This window comes from Teleopsis dalmanni, chromosome X, assembly GCF_002237135.1.
Source record: "Teleopsis dalmanni isolate 2A chromosome X, ASM223713v2, whole genome shotgun sequence".
Lineage (NCBI taxonomy): Eukaryota > Metazoa > Arthropoda > Insecta > Diptera > Diopsidae > Teleopsis > Teleopsis dalmanni.
In genome coordinates, this window is record NC_051848.1 from 44,899,926 (window position 1) to 44,926,730 (window position 26,805).

General features: G+C 29.8%; 1 protein-coding gene across 2 annotated transcripts; it reads left to right on the forward strand.

The window, feature by feature from the left end:
• Nucleotides 1-1,424: 1,424 nt before the first annotated feature.
• Nucleotides 1,425-22,742, forward strand: LOC119662751. 2 transcript variants are annotated; one of them, XM_038072497.1, is made up of 2 exons: nucleotides 1,425-1,639; nucleotides 21,276-22,742. In XM_038072497.1, the coding sequence occupies exon 2, from the start codon at nucleotides 21,301-21,303 to the stop codon at nucleotides 22,687-22,689; it is 1,389 nt and encodes a 462-aa protein (XP_037928425.1). In that variant the 5' UTR covers nucleotides 1,425-1,639; nucleotides 21,276-21,300; the 3' UTR covers nucleotides 22,690-22,742. The 2 variants fall into 2 exon arrangements, with proteins under 2 accessions (XP_037928425.1, XP_037928426.1); XM_038072498.1 differs by lacking the exon at nucleotides 1,425-1,639 and adding an exon at nucleotides 20,731-20,836.
• The last annotated feature ends 4,063 nt before the right edge of the window (nucleotides 22,743-26,805 follow it).

Sequence of the window (26,805 nt, forward strand, 5' to 3'; positions counted from 1 at the left end):
GGTTTTCAGATTGAAAAGCTTGTAGATCTTAATTATATATTCTATACAAAATCTATACAAAGATTTATTAGGGTAGTGCATTTTTATCATTTAAGTTAATTGGAGTAGTTAATGCTGCCTCTTAAAACTCAAATTTGATAATGTGCCAGTTTTTACAAAAATAGAGTATATATAAATCTGCAAATCAAAATAAATTTCTAAAAAACAAATAAAATACAGTAACAAATAAAAATACGACAATGAATTAATTAATAATCGAAATCGATAATATTTAATAAATTCAAAACAGAAATAGATATATGATAAGTTTTATATACTTTTTTTTAATATTAATATCATTTTTTACTGGAGAGGTTAAGAAACCTCTTCTCAATTATCAGTACAAAATATCATTTATTTATTTTAAATCACTTATTATTAAAAAATAATGAAAAATTGTTGTTGTTGCAATTCACTACTCTACTGAAAACAATAGTTTATATTAATTTTTTTTTTAAATGGACGTTGAAAATCAATTTGATATAAAATTGTTTACCTCGTGCGACTTAACTCAATGATAAAAAATTTAAAAGCAAATTATTTGAAATTATTTTTCGTTTACTTTCTTTTGTTTTACTTTTTGCTAAACTCACCTGTAAAAGTTAAAGTGTAAACACTTAAATATATCTGAAGCACAAACTGCTAACTTACGTCAGATAAACTCAACTTAAGTCTATATTATGATGTACTAAGCCATTAGAAAAATACACAAACTCCAGAGCACAAATTATTGCAACCCATAGTATATCATAAATAAAAATATAGATATTTCTATGTATTTCATTTTAATCTTCTATATTTCTAAGGCCTCCATCTCTGCGTTTATTAAATTATACATTAAAAGGTAATATACTTGGTAACAATATACTAAACCATTTAGCAGGACAAATGACATGTTTTATCTATTATCCAATAGAGTTATGTTGTGTATTGTCTGAATGTATTTATCACCTTGGAACAATTACTTCATATGTTTTGCAAATATCAAGGGATTTTGATTTATGGTAATCGGCGTTTCAGATTGTACTAGAACATAGTACTAACTCGGAGTCTCATTTTATCGCAACCAACTTAAAATACGAGCTATCAAGCAATAAAATTGGTATTTTAAAACACAGGGTTGTATTACTGGTTGCTATGGAAACGTGAATATATATGACACGTCAGCAAACTGACATATAGCTAAGAAAATCAAAAATTTTTTTAATTGCATACTACATTTGCATTCAGTCGAAACTTGTTCTGTTTGTAAGGTATACTCCAAAATATTTTAAAGTGTTTCTAAGAAGAAAATATTGTTTATAAATACGTAAAATAATTAATTTCACCTAGAAATCTTTGCTTTCAAAATAAATTCTATTAATAGTAATTATAAAATTGTTTCAAATATTGAAAACAGTTTTATACGTTTGAGCATAATTCAACTAAGAAAAGACTCTGATTCAGCGCAAAGTAAGTGGACTTAAAAAAGTTGTCGAAAAGCTTATAAGAAGTTTTTCGGTGCTAATCATAAGTTTGCAAAAGAAAAAGAAGTCACATCCTCGCTTTTCTGCGTCATCCAAGTATCATACTTGGAAATCTCAACTGTTCTTCACAACAAGTAAGTTTTGCATAATATAAAATAAAATAATTTATTTATATGTATAATTTTTGTCAAAAAATTTATGACGCAATTTACTTAATAAATGCACTAACCAGAAAAGCATGTTCCTCGAACACTGCCTCGAACACACCCAGTCAGAGGATGCTCAGGCATGCAACATATTCACTTGCGCTTCGTTGTCCTGTGTCATGTTTGACTTGTTGTCTTTTGTAGACGCTCTTTTAACTTTCTGGGTTTTCCAGTAAAAACTTTTGTAATTGAGTCTTTCATGTTATAATTAACTTCACCTTTGCACAAAGAAGAAACATTAACGACAACAATAAACCTTAAAAGTAAAAAACTAAAGGAACCAAAATAACTCAAACAACATCATTTGCAGCCACTAAATCAAAGTGAAATTTATAAAGTCTTTAAGCTATGCTATCGTCTCCTCGTCTTCCAAATATGCCTTCTTATTTCCTCAGCCGCCTAACGAATGTGGTGGCAACACCGCACACTAACACAGTAGCCAACTAGCAGCTGCTACTGCTTCTGCTCCTACTCCTACTCCTACTCTTACTCCTATTTCTGCCGCTAAGACACTTCTTCGTCGACACTGGCGTGACAAAATCTCAACGTAGATCAACTGAAAATTGCTTTTTGTTTTAAAATTTCATTTATTTATTTTATTTCATTTTATTTTATTTTATTTTATTTTGTTTTGTTTTGTTTCATTTTATTATGTTTCCTTTTATTTTTCTTTGTTTTGTGGTAATTGCTGGTGTTCTTATTGTTCCGCTTTAACATCTTAAGTTGCGAAAGTTTTTGCGTTTCGGTGAGGAAGAATTGGCATTAAATCACTTTTTTGTTGTAGTATGTAACTTAATTTAGTGTTGCCATATTTTCAAATTAACTTCAAGTGCAATAAGATAAGAAACTCAAATACCAAAAGTAACATAAAAAGAGACTAGAACTCAATGTAAGAATAATACAAAAACAAAAACCAAGGAAAAACCAAAAAAAAACAAAAAAAAAAGAAATAAACTAAATAAAGAAAATAAAGAAAATTTTTTCTGAAAGAGGCAAGAGGAAAAACTTTTATGACGTATACAACATCATGATTAAGAGGTATAAGCTTGGTCAGGAACAAATCCACTCACACTAAGTAACTTACTAGATTCGTTGTGCAATATATCTCAATTAAATTCTTTACAAAAGTTCCAATAATCGAAGAAAAATATTTTTAGTTAAAAGTAAAATAAGAATAGCTTTGCTAAGATATATAATCAATCCATTGATTTTATATAGATATTGACATTGCAACATTGAAATCATTCTTCCTATAAATTTATATACATTTTGCTTAGGCACTAATTTCAGAAGCTAAATATTATATTGAATATTTTATTGAATTCTTTAAGAGTCATGTTATGCATACAGTTAAGTCCCAACACGCGCATACAAAAAATATTAGCTATTTAATTTAAACAGAACAAGTTCATTAAGGAGCTTAATGACATTTATAATATTCAACAAATGCAATGCTTATTCTTATATATAATACTATATATAGATATATATAAGAATATATAATAATTATCAGTACCAGTATATTATTATATATCAGTAAAAATAATACTTTGCTAACACGTTTTTACAACTCTTACTAAAGTGTGCTGAAATATTTTCTGAATATTTTGAACTTTCTCTTTTTAAAAAATCTGTTGAGACCATATTTTGTCCAAGCTAAAAAAAATCAGTGATTATATTCGTGAAGTATTACCCACTAATGGTCAAAAAACAACCGTTCAATAACATCCACAAGCAAATATTAAGACCATACCAGTGTTTTCTTGCATTTTCCTAACTTTAATTTTGCTTGTTTACGAATTTCGTAAAGATAAAATACGCTACAGATGATAGTTCCATTAAATAATGGATCAATCAAATAATGAATTGAATCTACAACATTTCTCAACAGTATGGTCATTGTTTTCAAGAAATTTGGACAAAAAAATCTTTATGCTCTAAAACTAATATCTCTCTGAAGGATATTATTACGTTCTTGAAAACGTAGTTTGTTTAATAATTGTCGATTTTCATCCACATTTCATATCGATTTTTATTCAGCAGTGTGCTCACCGTTCCTATTTCTGACGGACTAGAGTCTTAATGTTACAAATACTTCTATTTACCCACAGTTTTCTAATCAAATTAGGAATACTGAGGTCTACTGGAAATATTGATTGTATTCCCTCATAGCTTATATAGATACTTATTTAAGAAATTCATATATCTTTTTAATCGCATTAGAAATAAGAGATTTAAGTGGGGTTTTGAAAACGAATTTAAAGTGCATACAGTCTTTATTTAAAAAACCATTAGAACCAATTTCCCATGATACCAAGTATTTAAGGGATGATTTGAACCCCAGCAACGTAGTCGCAATGACCCACTCCCTCAAAAATCAATACTGCTATTAATTTAATGGAGATCAACTCTAAAGAAAATACCAAAATTATTGACAAGTTTTCATTTGATTAATGAGGTTCAGTATCTGTTACAATTTTTGTCACTAATTTAAATATCAGTTTAAATTTCACACTTTATTTTTCAAGAAAGGTTTTATATATCTATTTAAAATTTAATCATACTTACACTAGGAAAAATATTGTTGGGTGTAATTATACTATTAACTTTTTTTTATATACAAATAATTGTTAACTTATATAAATTTAACAAAATATGGGTTTCTATATAATCTAATCTGAGTTCTAAATAATCGTCTAATCATATGAAAAGATATATAATCATAAACTGACCATATGATCATTTAACAAATGTAGCACAAAGTCGCATTTTATAACAGTATTCGGTATGACCAAGTAATTATTCACAGTGCCCATCTTCAGGTAGAAAAAGATCTAAAATCTTGGAGCCCCTTTTCTGACAACAAGTCAAACATGATCTGACCGAGTTGTCATCCTACAAAATTAGGGATTTAGCCAAGAATTGTCAGGTTGGGGCATCTTCATCTAATAGAGGAAGATAAACCCAATCTGATCGTATGCTGATCTCTAGTCCATGTATACACACACGTCAATTCTGTGATACTACAACGATCCATTATTTGAGTTTATATATTTACCGTTGAGTTTTTTTGGGTACAAGGCCCCTACTCTAACCTAACTTGACCTGAAGTATTTATTTAAAATGGAGTATTAATTATTTTAAATGTTTAATAAATATCTGTAAGAGTGTGATTCTGTCTTTCTATTTCTGCTATCAATTTGAAACAATTTTTATAAAGATTGAAATGTCATACAATTATTATTTTAAATCTTTGAATTCGATTTATAGAATTTTAACGATTTTATTTTGAATGACTGTGGAGAAACCATGTTACTGTCTTTTCTAAGAGTGTGTTTGTGCTCTATGAGTGTATTTGTGTTTCTTCTGTAACTATAATTTTGTCAATATAAGGTCAAAGATTTGGATTCGCAGTATTGGATATTCTCTGCAAGTCGACCTTCGAACGCACAAATTTCTTCATGGACGTTAAAGAAAAGTCCATTTATAAAAGTCTGAAATTATGACTCAACAGCAATGACAATCTTCAGCATTTCATATTCAGAAAATAGAACTGCATTTATATTTGTATTGAATGAGGGAAGGTTTTTAGTAGAGGCCATATAGTGGAAGTTCCATATATGAAATTTGTTTGGTTTCATAATTATAATGGCTTTCTAATCTTTTATAGAATTTTTATGGTTATTACATAAAAATGAAACAAATTCAATTAATTAAAAATAAATAAAAATTTTTGTTGTTACAATTTACTACTGTTTGAAACCTCTCTATTAAATACAATTGTTTCTATTAAATAAAATAGTCGTTACCGTCATAACTGACGTTAAAATTAAATTTAATAAAAATCAAGTTTAAAAATGAAGTTAATTAATAATAGTTTTATATAAAGATATTGTTAAAAATTATTAGTCATTAAATATTCAAATATTTGTCACTGTGTATTTTCGTAATACAAAAACATAACTTTATCAAAAAAAAAAAATGCGATGTACGGTTATTTTGTTGGTGACCTTTACTTTAAGTGCATCTTGTACTGCTACGTTGCACTCTATTCTACAGCTCGTTACATCAAGACGTTAATATCCCTTTAGATACTTTATGCACTACAAAAGGAGAAACTACAATTATCTGCAACTTCTTTAACACACAACTTTTTAAAGCCCATTTGAGCACTCACTTATCTATACTGTTGCAACATTCCAAAGTAAGAATATTTACATTGTATCGCCATATTGCCAGCAGTCGCCAGTTGATCAATGCATCTGTACATAATGCAGGTTTGATATACATTTAATCTTTTTTCCTTACTTAATCAATAACTCACAACCTTAAGGTAGACAATTTGTGAATATAGTTGTATAGTTGTATAGTTGTCCTGATGATGATTATGGCAATTGTGTAACATTTCGAAGGAAATACGTGCCAAGCGCTCTATACCCGAAATGTCATCTTACATTAGGTGTGTTTAACTTTTGGATTCAATCCTTTGTTGTTGCGACTGACTACACTTCCAACGTACCTGGATGACGTGGAAGAGAATCAGTCGAGTTAGATGGAAATTATTAAACTGAGCAGCAACCAAATTGCTGAAGACTCATTAGCCAACATTAACACTGCTGTATTGAAATGCAAAACTTGCAGAACTCAAAACAAAACAAAATACATGGAAAACAAAGAGAAAGCTGATGGTGAAAGCTGATGGTGAAAGCTGATGGCGAAAGCGATGGCGAAAGCGATGGCGAAAGCGATGGTGAAAGCGATGGTGAAGGGAAAGGCAACCGCATTGACAGTAGTTCGAAAACATTTAGTTGTGAAACTATTTTTGCATATCAAATTGCAGTGCGAAATGCAGCGCAATTTATTCAATGCTGCACAATATTTGAAATTTAAAATTAAAATACAAAACATCAGAAACTGCTTTGAAGGATGCTAATTACGAGCAAAAAGGATTAAAAGCTGCTGCATAATGTGCTACATTCTTATTAATGGTATTATAAGAATATATCCAATTATTCATGAGCTGCTCTAGTTGTTCATTTAGTTTTTCAGTAAGACTAAATTGTCGAGTATTTTTTTTACTCGTGAAATTTAATTCCAATGGAAGTGGAATATGAACAGAAAGTTAGTGTACTTAAAAATACAAAGATTATCATAATATTTTTCTACTTTTACAAAACATTTCTTCAGGGTACGAGTACGGAACTCTAAACTACTGAAGATATGATGAGTTAATTGATGGGTAATATCCATGCGGTATACTCGTACATCACCTACTTTTTAACTAATCCATCTGAACGATATAATTGATTAAGTAGATGAGCATATTGAAAAGCAACCACTTTAGGTAAAATTTGACAACATCATACATAATTATTTAAATTTTTTTTTTATAAAATACTCATCTCAAATAACTAAAATAGTCAAAATATTACCCAAATACTTATCACCAATGATCTTTAGAAATAACTCATTGAACTATTAGTCCGTTACTTTATATCGCTTTATAGACCACCGGAAAATCAAAGCTTAAAAAACACGAACCCATTAAAGTTTTAATATAAAGTCAGTCTAAACTCTTAGTTAAAAGTATCAAGTACCCAACTTTTCCACAAATTTTTTATTCGTTGGATTCGTTGAACGCAAATTCAGTTGGCAATTATAATTATTGGTATTATTATTGGAGGCCAGAATGCACTGAGACCAAAATAGAACTACTGTTCATAGGCTTGGCTATTTTTTCAAGTTTAAGAACAGTGTGTTGTTCTATAATCTATATGGAGGCATTACCATGTTCATATCACAACATCCACAGACAACACTAACGGAAATCGTCAATTTATTTTTGTACTATCTTAGGTTCTAGTGGCCTGTAAAGCTACAAAATACTGATTTTTAAGAGCCTTGTAGGTTTCGAATGCAGCTTGTGTAGACAATAAATTAAGTAATACTGGCTGTAAATATTAATTATTTGATAGGTTATAGCGGTGAACTTATATGGCAACACTTCAACTTAGCCAACCCAGTATACAGCTTGTGTAGGACACTGAATCAAATGGCTGTTATTAAAAATATTATATACAGCGTTAAACATATTAGGTGGACCCATCTGTTACTTGGCCAATACTATAGATGTTAATAAGAAAGTTTTTATATTTTGTGTAAAATATTATTGTTGTGTGAAATATACACAACTTAATGCATATATATAAAATCATTTATCTGTAATATGAACATAATATACACGAAAAGCTTAATCAATATTAACAACTATGGTCTCTAAAAGAATCAGAATATAGTGAGTGTTTAAGAATACTGTTCCACAAACTGTGGAATATTTATTATTCTTCTTGTCATTCTTTCTATGCCACACCGGCATTCCAATATTTGAAGAATTTTTTCCAAATCGCAAAAAAATAAGATAATACAAATAGAGTACAACTAAAATATCTTTACACAATTTTTATACCTTGCTATATATCTCTAATTCATCTCATTTTAATTTTCCCTTCACTTCTCTCCAATTTTAATTTTTCTTTTTCCAAATAATAGTTTTCCATTACTGATGATTTTTTCATACCATAAGTAAATTTCATTATATATATTTCCACTGGCTTCTTAAGGCTAGTTAACTTGAGATTGGTTGAATTACTTGAATCTCAAGTTAGTTAACTGATCTAACAAAGCCAGTGGAAACGTACTATTAGTAAGTTAAAATTACTAAGTATGCAGTGGGAACATACTATTATTTACTATATTGCCACTGTAAGTGAATATAATCTAATTTTTTTTGCTTATACATACCATATATTGTAGCGTATGAAGAGAGATAATACGGAGTAGTTGTTATAGCAAACTCTGAGCATTCTTCTGTATAATTTTAAATAATATTTTACTTTGTAAATAGTACTAAATCCCAGTAAGAAGTATAGTAGTACCACCATATTTCTTAGTTAGAAATCTAACTATTCAACAGAAGTTACTGATTATTAACAGCAAAGTAAACCTTTGAATGAGTAGATCCTCATAAATATTGAAGATAAGTAAATAAATCAGGGTTCGTATTTGCTCACTCATGAGCAGCTCAGGCTCATGAGCACGAGCCAATTCTTATGTGAGCCCAAAATTGGCTCATGAGCATGAGCCCAAAATTGGCTCATATTGAAGATCTGCTCACCAGCGTGAGCCTTCAAGTTGCTCATATTGAAGAGCTGCTCGATATGAGCTCTCACGAGCCGAGAGCTCATGAGCTCTGTAGTTGGGCTCGCTCGTGAGCGTGAGCCATCGTATGAAAAGCGCTTTTCGCGGGCTCACGAGCCGTGAGCAGAATGAGCCAAAATGAGCCGCTCATGGGTACGCAAATACGAACTCTGAAATAAATACATAATATATTTTTATTAAAATAACTAAATTATTGCTTCACATCTGTTAATTTTAGTTCAAGTTGCTATTATAAATATCTTATTATGGAGTTTATTATTTTAAACTGGTATTTGTTGTGGTTTTTTAAATTTCATTAATTTTGATTGCGAATAATTTCGCATTTCAGTGAAGTAAAAGGCAAAGGTTACGACGGTTGCTCGGGGCTGCAGTGAAAAATTTGTATTAATTACCTATTATAGCTTTTAGGTAGTAAATAATAATATTGCAATTGTCCTTTGTATATGCAGATAACAAAAAGACAAACAAAAATAATGCATTGAACTTTGTAAACTAATTAAAATTTTTCTATGAAATTAATATACACATTCGGCAACTAAAAGCGACCTTCATTATACGACCATAGGCCTTCAAGCTCAGACTAAAATAAAAAAGTACTTACAACAATATACGATATACGATTGTATTTCATTTCGGAACTGTAATTAATAAAATTTTAAGTACTTTAATCATCGGGACTGTCATTTTATCTAAAGAGTGCCAATGACTGCAACTCGAGTAGACAATGAATATGAGAAGGTAGAAAAGTGGAAAGGTGGAAAAGTGGAAAGTTGGAAAGGAATGCGGGCAGACCAGTATCAAAATGTTTTCATTTTTGCGAGTATTTATTGCCCTCGAAATTCCCTTTTTGTTTTCGTTGTCATTAAAAAAAAAAAAAAGAGAAAATGCAAGGATATTGAATTTTTCAGGGAAGTTTTCCATGCTGTGATTGAATGGCACACACATACCTACTAACCAGCTCAGTTATGGAAAAAAGTAAAGTAATTTATCAACAACAATGAATCTGTTGACAATTAAGCGCATTAAATATTACCAATATTAAGTTGGAGATTCGTAATAAACACCATTGGACATTGGATGGCAGACTGCAATCCGAATTCTTTTGTGGACATGAATAATATGCTTAATAATATAACGCTCCATATTCGTACACATACGTAACGTACATGGGAAGGAAGAAGGTAAAGAGAGCAATCATCTGCATTATTACCATTACAAGGCAGTGCAGTATCTTTCATTTTTTTGAGTTTTATAGTTTTATGTGAAGGGCACAGTACTTTCAGAGGATTTTATATTCAAAATTTAAGATAAATCATCAGATCAAAAGCTGTAAATAAATAAAAATGCTGATGCTTATGAGTGTATCACACTCAGTTAATTCTCAGCATAAAATTATGAAATACTTCAACAAAAAAATATATGAATAAGATTATTATTAAAAAAATGATGAAAAGAAGATACTCGTACACTTGAATGTAAATTATAATAACGAAAATAATTTAAATCCAATAAAAACATTACATTTTGGCTCAGATATTGCTAAGATCATTTAGATGGATCGATTATATATTATTTGGGTGGATCTTTAATTGCTGTTACCTTCACTTAATTTTCATTAGTAAAAATAATTGTCAACCTTTATTGAAATTTTATAAAAACGAAAGAACTTGAGTCGAATTAAATAAAAGTGTATTTAATTACTTCGCCAAGTTCACATTTCTCTTAGTTATACAATTAAAAGTATATATAAAGCAAGTAATAATATAGTAAATATATAGTGAATATAGTAAATACACAAATTTATATATTAGCAATAAATATATTTGTACTTTGTAATTTATATTTATATAGATATATATCTCTTGAACTAAACCTTGCTTTGTAGCAACTGAAATGAAAAAATATAATAAAAATTTAACAGTTTTTTCAACATAATAAAATTTAGTTTATAACTAATTAATTTAAATTATTTAAATAATTTAATTTTATATATGGTATATTTTTTTAAATAATAATTATTTAAAAAATATTTAATTTATTTTATAATTAATAAATAAAATATTTGCAAATTAATGTGCATTTTTTGTTTCCGAAAATGACGCGTCTTACGATGTAAGGAAACTATTTAAAAGTTAAAAGGGTTCGAATAAAGAAAAAGGGTTCCAAAATAAAAAGACAATAAAAAAAATTTTAGTTAATTTATTTGATATTTAGCTGATCATACATTTAGCTATTTCGAGCATTGTCAAGTACTCATCATAAGCGGTCTTAGGAAATATACAAATTTTTTCATTAGTTTGTAGTCTGTATATAATTTGTTTGGACTGCAAGCACTAACAGACACTTTGTAAGGCATGAGTTCTAATCCAAGAACTCATACTCCTATTCGCATCAGCACGTACTATGTATAGACGTGAATTATTAGTAGCTTGAACTGGAATATATAAACAATGTTGTCAGTGGGATCGTCTTTATGTGTGAAACATGATAAACTCCGAAGGTAGTAAACTTCTAAGTAAAAAGTGGTCCTCAATTCGATTCAATTCAGATTGAATTTCACTGTTCAATTCTTCAATTTTAGTTGTGAAAAGTAAGATTAGTATAAATTTTTTTTTTCCAAGTTGCTTTTTTTGAAGTACTTAAACATACTCTTTTTGACTGTAAAAATATATTAAAAATACTATATAATTTGTAGTATAAAATTATCAACTTGTATAATTGAAATTTCGTATATAGTTTATTTATTTAAAAAAGAAACGTGCAATAAATCATGCCTCTACAAAAGAATAGTATTGAAGTTACTAATTCAAAATAATTATAATTAATTAATTCAACTATTCTACAACCGATTTACGATTTTGTTCCGATATAATATATATTAGCAAGTGAATTTGTTAATGAACCTTCTTAGCAAATTAACAAAACTTCAGAAAAATATAAATGAAATATGGCTTTGGATTAATTAGCTAACACTGACTCTGAGTTAAAAATTTGTTAGGGCACGAATTCAACCGTTGATACCTGTAGTTTTAAAAAAATTAAAAATAATTGCAAGACCACTGATTATGGGTATTTGGCAATACTCGAAACAGCTGTATGTTCAGCCAAAAATTCAATTATTTAAAAGTAAATAAAAATATATGTTGTTGCAATTTACTGCTGTTTGGACATTCACTGTTAGAAAGTGATTAAAAAAAACAGCTAAAAACTTTTTTAACAATGTACTTTTTTGTTGTAAACTTTTATGCTTCTCTGTTGCAATCCACTATATCAGGGGGGTCCTAAGCTATATGGCAGCATTGACATCTATGTGAATGTGTAACTCCACTCAATAGCGCCTAGTGCATGCCTGGAGATGGCATTAGGAATATAGACCACTAGATTGCATAGTTTTATTTTTGCGTTTGCATTGCCAATCAAGTTGGGCGTTGAGGTCCTACTGTCGTAATCTAGGCCACTAGATGGCATAGTTTTATTTTTGCGTTTGCATTGCCAATCAAGTTGAGCGTTGAGGTCCTACTGTCTAGGCCACTAGATGGTATAGTTTTATCTCTGCATTGTTAATCACGTTGAGGTCCTACTGTAGGAATTGTTTCTTGACGTCAAGATAACTATAAAAATTTTGCAAGCAATTTATTATTTATTATTTAGTTTGACCATCAGATTTTCGTAAATATTTGCAATGAAAACAAAAATTCATATTCATATGCAACTGATTTCAATAATTGGGAAATTCGAACAACATTTTTTTTAAATTTACTGAAAAAGAAAAACCATATACAAAATATACAATTCCGATATTTTTATTCAATATGTGATTGTTTACAATTAAATTACTTTCAATTTATTGAATATTAATTTTTAACAAAAATGTGAATTATTCATATGTCTTTGCTTCTATGCTTTACTGTCTAGAGTGCATTAAATTGTAGTACTGAGGAAAATTAATTAAATTGTAAAATAAATTTTTAAAAATATTTAGAAAAATATTTTCTTTTTATATTAGTATTTATTTTAAAAATAATATTTAATAAAATGTTATTGACTCTCTTAAAAATATTCAAAAATCTCATCTTGTCTTCTATTTACATAAAAATTTAGTCATTTTAACAAATAACTTATAGTAAAATCACGTTTTCTCTTCTTCCGGTGTGAACGTTGTCGGCATCAGCTATCTGAGGTCCTATGTTCGTTCTTCATGTACCATTATCGAAGAAGCGGGATTGTGTTGATGGTATTACACTTCTCTCTACACGTTTATACACTTAAGAGCGCATTTAATGTAGTAATTGATTCAAAAGTGAATTACCGCTTTTATCTCTGTTAGCAATAATTACTCTCATAATTAAGCAGTTATTTATTGTACGCATTCAAAAATTTAAGGCAATTATTTTTCAGAAAATCTTTTAAGCCTGCTTAACAAGGTAAAAACAGAAATCATTAAACCAACAGCTCAGCCCATAAAAAGGCCACCACTCCAGCCGTAACGTTTCTGACATTAAGGCAGTACGTGCGAGATATAATGAAATAATGAATTTTTAAAAATATTTTATTGCCTTGTATGCGGTTAATGTTGAGGGTGAGGGCGAGGGCGAGAGCGAGGCTGAGGGTGAGGATGGATAAGACGATGAACAGTGTGGTAATATAGCATGAAGTTGAAACAAAGAGAGGTTTTACTATTACAGGAAAGCCACAAATTCATTAAGAAATTATTTTAAATGTCTAGAAATATATATACAAATCAAACCGACTGACATACTTCTAGAACAGCAAACAGCAGGTGCAGTATACATTTTTCTTCCTTTAAATTCCGGGCATGTATTTTTCAACATAGATAAAATTATATAAATAATAATTTAGCTTTAAATAGACATTTTTTGTACATATCCTTTTCTGTTTTAAGTCAAACGGCTAATGGTAACGTCAGTTTTTTGATCTTTGCGGTCTTAAACATAATAGCATGTTATGCAAGCAGTCAAATCACAATTGTCATACTATTACTATTCTTTTAATACATTTTAGAACACGATTTGTGTTTCTGGAATGTCTCGATTTTACAATAAATTTGAGTAAAGCTGCCCATTTTTTCCAGACATCTGCATATCATGACTTTTACATTTATAATTTACTTTAAAGATTTTAACTGTCTATCTAAATATAAAAGGTATTTCCTGTAAACCAAAATCAATATTTTTAAAACCAAGGTCTTTTCGTAAGACCATAATCTGAACGGTTCAAGAAACAAAAAAAAATACGATATGAGAGCAAGGTAGATTGACTTTTAGTGTTAAAAGACTTTAAAAAATACTGAATACTAAAAAAACTTTTAATCAAAATATCTGATATATCTTAAAATATCTGATAATAATTTATTCGGACAACTGGAGACATGCACCAGCCTAATACGTTCTTAAGCCAAAATGAATTCAAAAATTTTGATTAGAAAAATTACGTTACGAAATGAGTGGAATAAACTCAGCGCTTTTGAAGAAGAGATAAGGAGAAGATATAGAGAACTGTTGCTGGGGTATCGTCCACTCTGTGCTGAGACATCGTCAGATACTTAAAAATAATTCAATCAAAATATGAGTAGAAAGACCTTATACCAAGAAGAAGAGGACAACTGAACTCTCACACCGAAGTGTCTAAGCAAATTAATATATTAGGCGTTAGGTTCTTCTCAAAGTACTTAAAACAGGAATTTTTATACGTTTTCCTGAGCGATACATCAGACAAAGTTAATTGTACAAAAATTAGTTGTTTACTTAGCAGACGAGCAGTAATCTAAAATACTTTAAATATATACTTGGATAGCCAGCCAGCTACTAACTTAATAAACTCGGGGAAATATTGGGCTGGTTGTCAGACTTTATGATAGCTATACCATTTTTAGGCAACGTTCACTGTGGGTTTCATTACCTAACAACATTCAGAGAAATTATAAAACCGATCAACTTACTCAAAGCGATATTAAACTCATCGTTGGCTCAATGTGGGAATGTTTATCGGCACTTGTAAATAATTATTAAAGAATAGTGTTGTTAAAAAGATCAATGCTCTTATTTAAACGTAGATATGACCAAAATCTTAAAGGAAAAAATCAATTGACCTATTTAGCCCAACAACTTAGCACATGTAGAAGGTCGTTGCTTATATAGATGGTTGGTGGATGTATGGAGGACATGCCAAATAAACTTGAAACTTTCTCTTATAAATATAAGAATTGTATGGATAAGGAAAAAGAAGAAAATAATGGATCACCTCTTCAATCGTCCAGGTTGGGCCTAGGAAGCAGAGTGAACATCTGAAATATTTATGTCTCTCTTAAAGATGTGTCGAATGTTACGACTAAAAATGGTCTATGTTCGTTTAGAACCATAAAGTGATTTCATAACTGCTTAACGGATAAGACCTTGTGATAAGTAGCGTTATTGCAAAGAACCCGTGCAGTTAAGTGAATTTCTGAATCGAAATAATAGCGCTAGTAATACTTACTTATAAGAATCTTCTTCCAGTTGTAACAGTTCTTTCAGTCATAATAAACGAACTGAGATCTATACGTTTCACTGATATCTTCTTATATATTATTGAGGGCCTTAGCCAATAAAGAATCAGTAACGTTTTATTATATCTCAATAATTTCTTTTTACATTATTCTCAAAGTTAATATTCACATTTAGCTTTGGCTGTGTATTTTATTTAATATTTAAGAATGTTAATATCTGCAATGAACACATCAAAATGTCAGTGCATCCTCGTGTGCAGTGGCATTGTGACTGCTGCGATGAAGAATCGCATTGCTTTGTGATTTACATTTGAAAAGAATTGGAAAAAGTGAATGGTGTAAGGATGCAATTGTTTATACTTGTATGTTTTGATCTTAAAAAGGCAAAAAGTAACAACAGAAATTGTTGAAGAGCTTAAAGCAAAAGATACTAAAAAAATATGCCTTTTTCCTTTCGTTTTTCCAGATATATTATCATCCTATATCAAGGAAATTAGAGTACTTGAATGAACTCATCCCTACACGTCTTTGCATTTGTGACTAGACATAATTTCATCTAAAGTTTACTGATGTTTTTTTCACATCCAGGTTCAAGTCTTCACACCAAGTCCCATACGGTGTGCAAGTGTTGTGTACATTGAGATGCGGAATCAGATACATATGCGATATACGAATGTTCATAAAGATACAGATTCATATGATGAAAGGACGGATGTTTGTTTGTATGTGGCGAGTGTAGTTTTTCACAGTGCGCAATTTTTCTGTCATTTGCCAGGTGTAGGAACCTACAAATTTCAGTTTTGTGTGTCCGCAAATTACACGTTTGGGGATGTGTGGAACGTGGCATTATTCTTTCGTCTGCACACTTCACCATTTTGCTCGAATGGAATGTGTGGTTTGATAAAAATGTTCATGATGAAATTAATGTTGTGCCAAAGTAATTTTCTTTAACCTGCGAGTCTCTTGAATATCATTTGCAAAAATAATTATGTTGAACTTCATTAAAATCGAAAAAAGTCCGAATAATTACACATATGCAATTATTACATGTTCGTTGAACTCTGAAGTAGTCAAAATATTGCCAGCCGAGTAGAGATACATTTCCCTGTGGGTTTCATATTTCCGCAAATTATCATTTTTTTTTCTTTTCTACAGTAACATAAGAAAAAATATTTCCGTATTTAATATCGTTTACATTTGGAAAATACTATCAGGAATTGAACTTTGCATATTAAAGCTTTGAAACTAAATGCATTTTTAGTTGAAATCGACAGATTTATCAGTATAAATAATAAATTCTTAAAAACAATATGAAATACATCTACTTTGCTATATACTCTTATTACACAAATGAATTTTTCAAGATTGTTTTTTTTCTATCAACTAATCAAATTAATAGACAACGAAATTTTTTTATTTCATTTATTTCATGTTGAGTCTTTTCTGAGTTAATGCATCGGGGCACTTTTACTCTTTGACTGTTGGGGAGTTCCTGCAGAGTCTCACACTACTCACTGACTATGTATTCCTTCGTGATTATTCGATGACTTGTATAAGCTAGTGCTGAGATTAGCTAGATTAGCCTGTTCCCTACTAATGACTCTTATGTATTTTTTGACCTGGTCTATTCTAAGGTGTCTTAGCATGTCATTTGTGCGGATGTACGAAGGCACTTTGAAGAGTCTTCGGAGAGTCTGACTTTGAGCAACTTGCAGTTTCTGTATAGTAGAGTTGTCGACTTTGCTATACGCGACTGAAGTTTCACTAACAATACACAATAACGTCTTTCATTTCTTGATATAAAATAAAAATATTTAATAATTTTTGTTTCGTGCAGCTATGGCTTGTTCGATTAATATTCGTACTAGTCATAGTTTCAAATTTGAGGGGCTCAGAGTTCTAATGAATAGGTCAATAAATACTACGGACTTATAAATCTACTAATTTCAAACACCACTGATGATAAGTATTAAGCGATACTTGAAAGACTAGTTGTATGTTTAACCAGAAGAAATTCAATCAATTATATATAATAAAGTAAAAGAAATTAAAATTAAAGGAACGATAAATAATACTAAGCAAATTTTGCACATAAAAATTTATTTACCTTTCGCTGCTATTTCAGGAATTGGAATTTATTAATTAATATATTTTCTATATCCATTATTTTGTTTAGTAATATTTAGTAATATATCAAATCACCATTTCTGGGAAATACTTGCAAGACCGTGAAAATAAATGAGTTTCTACTTACATCAAAACTTCACTCATCAATTTCACTCACCAATGTACTCTTAAAAGTTCAAGAGAGAGACTATAGCTTGGGTTACACTGTTTGCTTCCTCAGAAGAAATTTCAAAGCATTCTCATTAGCATACTTTGTGATATGTTATAGCTCGCTCGGCTCACTTCGCGATAAACCTGTTCACACAGCAAATCCTAATTTTATAATAACTTTGTTTCTCTAGGTGTACTCACAGAAGAAACAACCAAAAGAAGATTTTGTTGCGGCGAACTTTTCTTTTTCTTTGCTTTAACATAAGAGCATTATTATTGCATTCACAATTGTACTATTGTGAATAAGGAATATAATTTTTGCTGTGAATTGTGATATTTTAAATTTTAATGTTAATTTTGGTTGTCGGACTTGTGTGTAGATTTGGATTGTAACTTTAACTTAATTGTATACAAATTACACTGCAAACTTTAAATATCGTCTTTTGAGAGGAATAGATTTGTGATTTTCATATTATATTCTCATTAGTGTTTTGATTTTAATACCAGTGAACATTTCGATTGATTTGTGAATTCGTTAGCAAATCAAGTTGAAATGAAAAAAATTTATATAAAAATATTAAATATTAATATTGATATTAGTATAAAATTGTATAATCAACAAAATCAAGTTGATGTCAACTCACAGTAAACAATTCACAATAGTGGAATATTATACTATTATGAGTAGTTTCCAGAAATGAATAAAATGTGCATGTTAAGTGAGACAAAACTGTTATATTTCATAATTAAAGTATAAAATAAATATTTTATTAAATTAGTGGAAACGTTTATTGTTCATATAAACAAAAAATTCTTTTAATTACTTCTATTCTAACTTTTTTATGTTTTATTTATTTTGGAACTAAACCCCAAAATATTTCTGTTTAAACTATTTTTTTTAGACTACAGTTAAAATGTTTACAATGATAAGTCGTGAAGACAGTTATTATATTTCTGCTTTTTAATATTAAATGTTACTTTATAATTTCTAAGAGTTGGTATTCAAAGTTGAGTCGATATTCGTGTGAATACAATATAACTTGATATTGTAATTAAATAAGTCGATAGAAGTATATTGAAATCAAAATCTCAATTGCTTGTGCTGTGTGAATAGATTATTAGTTGATTTTACTAGTTGATCTAATGCAAGTGCCAAGTTTTTGGCAAGTTTTGAGTTTTTAAGTGTAAATACGTCTTATTTGCCATTTATGGTATATAATCGAATTTGACTATTTCTAAATGATATTCTATTTGCTGGTGATTTCTTGCCAAGAAGTTGCAGCGAGAATTTTTAACGCAACTTTCTGGCAAGTTAGAGAAAACTAGATATGATAATGAATAAGTGAGAGTAACATACATGCAACAATCACACCAAAAACTTACCAACGTAGACGTAAAATTTACATACCAGATGAATATATTGTTATGCCTAAAACTATGCAAAGAAATTTAATGAAAAATTTTTGAATTTGAAGATTTTCTCGATTAGCGGGAAACCTTGATAGCCTAAATTTTAGTTCATGACTTAATAGACTTTCCAGATGTCAGGCTTTTGAAAATATAATACGAAATGATAGAGAAGAAAGCATTTCCATTACAGAAGTCAATTTATTTAATTCAGTTCATTAAATTTTAATTATTTCATTGAAATTGATTATAGATTATAATATAACTATGCAGGCTTTATTTCATATAAGTGTCTATAGAAACAATGACTAAAAAGTTTTTGGAATAAAGTCAATTTTTTTTCAGTTCTACTATTCTCAACATTCACAACCACTTTTACTAACTGAACCATATCTACTTCGAAAACAATGGGATTTGCTTGTAGAGAGTTCTGTTTACTTTGTTACTGTGTGGGTACCTTTTTAGGATCTCCAATATTTGTTTAAAATGTTTGCTAAGATTATCTGCCCTCAGGAGCTCAATATTCAATGTATATAATATAGAAATTGTGATACTCTGAACTATTGATTTTGGTTATTTAAATTTGATAACAAAGACGTAAGACGATTATTTTCGAAAGTTAAACTAGGAATATATTACACTAAAGCTTTGCCAAAGGTTCTAAATGATTTTAACCCTTGTATTTTTTTAAAAATATGGTATCACAATGGGCCTACAGGCCTATGTGAATCCCTTGGGATCGTCGGTATAACCTAATTTAACTTAATCTAAACTAGGATTAACACACTTAAGGCAATACTGTATAGCTTTAATATTTAATATTAATAATTAGTATATTTATTATTGAATATTAAAAAGCAAAAATAACTGTTCACAGGACGTTTATTGTAGATTGTTTGATGTTTGACTAATGGAAAAATAGTTAGGCTTAATTAAATTTTGAAAAATGTCAAACACCATAATTATTCCAATTGTAGTCTAAAAATAGTTAGTGTTAATAAAAATAATTCGGGTTTGTATATCGAAATAAATAGAATAAAAAAGATAGAATTGCAGTGATTAAAAAAATTTGTAGTTTAGGATCAGAACAAACTTGTCCATTACTTCGATGAAATATTTATTTTGCACTCTAAATATAAAATATGGCGTCTTTGTTTCATTTTGGATGAAAGCTTCTTTCATTCCTGGAAACTAGTCACAATAGCATAATATTTCACTATACAGTATTGTACTACTGTGAATTGCATAAATTGATATCAACTTGATTTTGTTGATTATACAATATAATCCTAATAATAGAAGTTAATATTTCCATAGAAATCCTTTTGATTTCAACTTGATTCGATATCAAAATTACGAATAAGTCGGTATGATAGCTGGTATTAAACACTAAACACTCGTGTGAACACACTATAAAACTTCATTACAACATATTTGTACAGTCTGGCATCATCAATTTTTAGAAAGTAGAAATAAATTTCTTTTCTGGAAGGAAGTTGAATTTTGTTCTAGCTCTTGGTAGTGTGACATTGAGAAGTGGTAATTAATTAAATATTATGTTTTATTAGTTTTATTAGAAATAATTAAAAAAAAAGTGTTAAGTAAATCTAAATCATCACTTCACGTTTTCTTTTTTGAGGTTTAAGCCTATTGCCGACTCTAAACTCTTCAGCTTAAATCCTACTTTCTCATTGTGTTCATACCTGATAACATATAACGTATGTATATATATACATAAATATAATATAAAATATATAATACATACAATATGTGTAATATATATAATATATAATGTATAACACATATAATATATAAGTAATATATTTATACTATTGAAATATTGATTTCACTATATAATATTATAATATAATATAAATGAAATTTTATATTTTTTCACATTAAACAAATTTTTTTATCGATTTATCAAAGTTTTTTTTTATTTTGATAAATATATTTATAATTTTTTCGACACATCAAAAATAACTTTTTATTAACAGATATTTACTTCTAGTTCTTAAAGAGTTTTTCCATATACTTTATACTTTTACATATACAAATACTTATACATATATATATACATATACTTTTACCATATATCATATACAATCAATTTATCGCCTATCTTCTTAATTAATAAAATTTTCTTATTGCTTTCAGACAAACCTTTCCCAAATTATCCATCATGTACCCCAATGATACACCAAATCTTGATCCACGCAACACTGAGTCACCAAATGCAGTTACACAATTTGTTCATCGCCCAACCATTTTGGTAGAGCCAGTCCTGATTCCACGCCCCATATTGCTCATTCCAATAGTATTTAGAAGTCCCTCTACACCAGTTTATCGCTTCAATGGATATGTCCCCGCGCCTGCTATTCCACCTGCGTCACCAATACTTTACTACCGCGCACCCGCAGGTTGTTCGACTGCTCCAAGTGTATCAGTAAGGCAAACACTAAATGCGGCTAATATGACTGTATTAAATACACAAAACAGTCAAATTATGCCACAACCCGCCGACACTGATACACTTCGATTTGCAGCGCCACCCATGGCTGGAGTATACAGCAATATGGTTGTGCCGGTAGTACCAGTTATACCGCTTGTACCGATTGTTCCACCAGTAGTAAATAATGGTATTGGTTTCATAGAAAATAACCAACAAGTGGCACTTCAACAAACACCAGTAACAAGTACTCCAGTAATGGTGGACATGAATGCGTCCATATTGCACAATGCTGACCAATTCTATGCTGCGTCTACCACGCTTCAAGCGGCAGTAATTACGCCTCAGCAAGCAAATATTAACAATCCTTACGTTATGGAAGGTGACAATATTGAAACTGCATTTGAGGACAGCATTTCAAACATCGAATTACCAGATATGGGTCTTCCGGTATTTACAGGTATATTTAATATACCGCAGGCCATTGTCCGTCAAAGCAGTTTATCGGTACCGACTTTGAATTTAGTCGAGGGTTTGCCTACTTTAGCGAATGGTGAAAATGTGTCGCAACCAATACCTGAACTCAACAATTATAACGTTGAGCAGTTTATTGAAGAGTCTGCGTTGACAACTATGCCGTCAAATTTGGATCCAAATATCCATCTAGACATTGAGCAAGCTTTTGCTGATATGTCAATTGAGTCCAATGTAGAATTTGACGATGATATGCCTGGTTTTTCTGGTGGCAGCATGGGTCAGTTGGACGGAGTGGTGATCGCAAATACTGAAGTATCTAATACAAAGTTCAAAATGGTGCTTGATGAACAACTATTTCAACTATTTTACAATAGTGAAATTGATGAGGAACTCGAGGTTGCCGCTGAACTATTTACACGTGACTGGAGATTTCATGGACCTTCCTGCACGTGGTTTAGACGTGACCCAAATAGCAGAGATTTCAAGATAAATGGTTCGATAGTACGTGGTGTTTATGAACTCTACAATACAATAACAGCGTGTGTTGATTTGGTTTACACTGAAATTGACGAGAGTGAATTCGACCACCAGCCTGAGGCCATAAGTCATGAAGTTGTTTTTACTAAAAATGCTGATCAGACTTAACGTTCTTAAAATATGTTCTGTAATATGCATATATTTTTCTACAAGATTTCTTTTACAACAAACAAATAATCATTTCAAAAAAATTTTAAACTATTTTAAAAATTAAAAATTAATAAAAATTGTAATTCAATTGTAAATTTGTTGTTTTTTGCTCCAAAGTCAAGTTTTCAGTTTCTGCAAGAAGTTTAAAAATCAAATAAAGATATAACCTCAGATATGACAAATTGCTGCAAGCTATCGATAACGTGATAAATAAGAACTATTTATGGAAATAAAGTATTAGTGTTGCTGTTAAGCTAGACTTACTTTGTATAGTGACAAAGAAGCTTTATTAAATTTTTAGAAGGGTTTTCGAATAACAAAGAAAGAAATAAAGGACAAACACAAAAATTTATTTTTAATTTTATTGAAGTTTGGCTGACCATACAACGCTGTTTCGAGTATTGCCAAGTACTCTTCATCAGTGGTCTTTCGAAATAATCGAAATTTTATTTAATTAGTTAGTAAATAATAATAAGTGACAATAAAACCTGGAACTTGAGCATTGAAAGTTTGTGCAGCCTTGCCTTCTTGTGGATAAACACGATTAGTCATCGCTTTTAATTTGACAGGCACGAGTTCTAAGCCTGGCACTTGCAGTCCAAACAAATTATATACGGACTATAAACTAATTAAATAAAATTCGATTATTCCCAAAGACCACTGATGAAGAGTACTTGGCAATACTCGAAACAGCGTTGTATGGTCAGCCAAATTTCAATAAAATTAAAAATAAATTTTTGTGTTTGTCCTTTATTTCTTTCTTTGTTATTCGAAAACCCTTCTAAAAATATTTATGGAAATATTATATAAAAATACTTTAAATATGCATAAATTAAAGTATATAATAGATGTTGTAAAAAGAAATCCATTATTTTTGCATGAAATTGAAGGCTTATTTACCATAGTTAGAATGATCCGATTAGTCAATTTTGAAGGTAATTTTATTATGCCTCCCTCATTGAAGTCCTTATCCCTATTGGCAAAAAATTTAGACAGTCGATTTTCCATCCTTTATTTTTAGAACAAAGTTTCATCTTATAATGCCGCCTGGCATAACCCGATCGAACTTTTACAACGCGGAATACGGTTAACTAAAGCCATCTATTGGGAAAATAATGGATTTCTTTTTACTACACCTAATATTAAGAACTATTAAAGAACACAGATTACAAAAAACTATAGATCATCAAGGTGAGATTTTACCTTTATCAGTGCTATATCATTGAAAGCATACCATATAAAACATTGTGTTGAATGATGAAAATTCATTTATTTGTAGGAAGTTGAAGTTGAGGTTGAAACATAATTCAAATCTCTTAATGTCACATTAATAATTTTAAAATATTTTTAAGCAAATTTTTTAACACAAAAGGTCACTTACTTCGTCCTGCGTCCTTTTTGTGTTGTTGCCTAATTTACTTTATGTGTTCCACTCGATGTTTTATTAAGGGCAAAGCAAAGATTATGCATATTGGCTTTCAGAATAACAAACTCACAAACTCACAAACTCACGAACCCACTCACTTTCATTGCCACATTAGTCATGGTTTTTGATTTGACTTAGTAAAGCCAGCTTTACCCTTTTTAATTTTTCTCTTTATTCATTTTTTAATCATGATTCCTTCAGTTTAACCAGTTTAACCATTTTCATTACCACGGAGGAGAGAACAGGGCAATCGAAGTTTTAGTGCCATTCCTCGCAGACAAGGACTAATACTCTTTGTGTGGTTCTATGTGCGCGGCGTACCTTCCTGGCATGCTCTCTGTATTTGCTCATTATTTCACTTTTTGTCGCATTTCTTTGGTTCCGAAGCTATTCTCGTGGGTTCTGTGCAGTTCTGTGCTTCTGTGTTTTTTTTTTTCAATTTTTCTTTTTTTTTTTGTTCCTTTGGTTTTATTATATTTCAGATATTTTTGCAATTATTGCCCGGTAACTTTTCGGTTTGTAATCTTGATATTTACTTGAATAAAATAATTTCATAAAGACGCGGTCTACCATTTTAATTGAAATTCAAGAGGGCAATTCATTTCAACTCAATTTTAAATATTAGTTTGCTCAAACAAATCCAAATGGACTGCAACTTAAACGGCTCTCGCCCTTATCTAAACGAATTTCCATTAAAATCACAGAAGCAACAAACACTTTCAAACCTTTCTTGCTCAATGCCATTGCGGGTCATTATGTATGGACATTAGCGAAAAATTTGTAAGGACTGAATACAAGGCTTAATTAAATTTTATATAAATCTCAGAAAAATCAACCCGTGAAAGAGTTCTATTATAATTGCATTTAGATCAAGTTTTAATAGATTTTTGTTGGTTCTGTAAATGCTTGCTTTAATGAAAGTACCATGAAAGCGTTCCGAATTCTTGCAGTTCAATTGATAAATCACTAAATTAAGGGCTTTGAGACTCAGATCTTTCATATATTATCAGAAATAAATGAATAAAATTTGGTTGCTTCAAAGAAAACCCATATAGTTATTGCATTTCAGTGGATAAATCTGTTAAGTTAGATTTCAGTCTTTCTCAAAGAAGAATATTTTAGTAACCTTATTATACCTTATCCTTTACTTCTAATAATCAATTAAGGTTCAATAAATTTTTGTTTCTAATGCTAAACTTTTGTAGTATTTACACTTACTATATATAAATTACTAAACTCAGACTTCCGGAGTTACATCCTCCGGTTATGTTATAACCGAATCTTTTACTTTCAGTTACAATTAAAGTTTGTAAATCTTAATATGTTGGATTATTAATCTCTAAAGCCAGAATTCTGAATTCAAATCCTTAATATATAAAACTCGGATCTCCTACACATCAAAATTTGATGGCTTTTTACCAGAATCTTTGACTTATAATTATAAATAATAAATAGATTATTATATGAATCTTAATTGTCTTAGTTGCCTCTAGAATAGCTTTGTGATTTTTATACTTCAGTATATAAATCCTTTATATTAGTGTTTAGCACCTATATCTCCCATATGCAATATTACACCTAAGTCTTTTACTAATAATTAAAATTTGCATCACTTTCCCTTTGTGACTTTCCCTCTTAGGTGGAGTAGTAAGCCTTTTTAATCAATTTAAGTTGAACTGTGTTATGAGAATAGATAATGATGTCATGCCATAAGTAATCTGTGTCCTTCAATTTGCATTCCACTGTTCTTCTCCAAGTCATGGCTGGCGTAACAGGTTGTCAGCACATTGGAGATTCCAGTTTAGTGCTTGCAGTTCTGCATTTTTTCTGTTGCACATCCGCTGCTCATAATTTTACTATCTCCCATTCTTATTTCTAGACCAGCCTGTGAAGAGTTTGTGTATAATTAAATTAAAATAATTTAAATAATATAATATTAATATAAAAAAAACATGATAATAATATATAAAAAATATAAATTAAGTATATGTATTATAATATATTAGAAGTAAATTTGAGAAGTTGACTTTTACAGATGTTAAGCGACGTTAAAAGTTACACTAATGCTGCTGGTTCCTTACGATCGGCATATACTATTTTTTATACATTTGGTTCAAGTATTAATCCTGTTTTAACTGCATTAGCAAGACGTCATCACAGCATCTTCTCTTCGTGCAACTATGAAAAACAAAACAGGTGAAATCTTTAGTTCTTTTAAAAGTTTTAAACTTAAAGAAGCAGCTGACAATATTTTAGCTTGGGCGAAGACGAACAGAAGATATTCTTTTAAGAAAATAAAACTAAGCTATATAATATTATTAGAGTCTCCAAATATAAAAATATTTAAAATGACGACATCGTAAATATTGATTGACGCTTTTTGTTCATTTCTTCTTGTTTTCATACATGAATTCTTAATGAATGTTTAGCAAACATCTGCTAAAACGCTAAAATTTATAATGAATAAGGAACTAGGCACTTCGTCTTTGGCGTATGAAATGGATTTTGCAAAGTTTCATCTTGAGACCAATGGTTTTCTATTAGTAGCGACGACGGAGAACCCAAAACCTAAGTTGAAGTAGCAGCTTTGTATATTTAAGCCCACTTGAGTACAAACAATGTACTAACGTTATATCAAAAATACATAC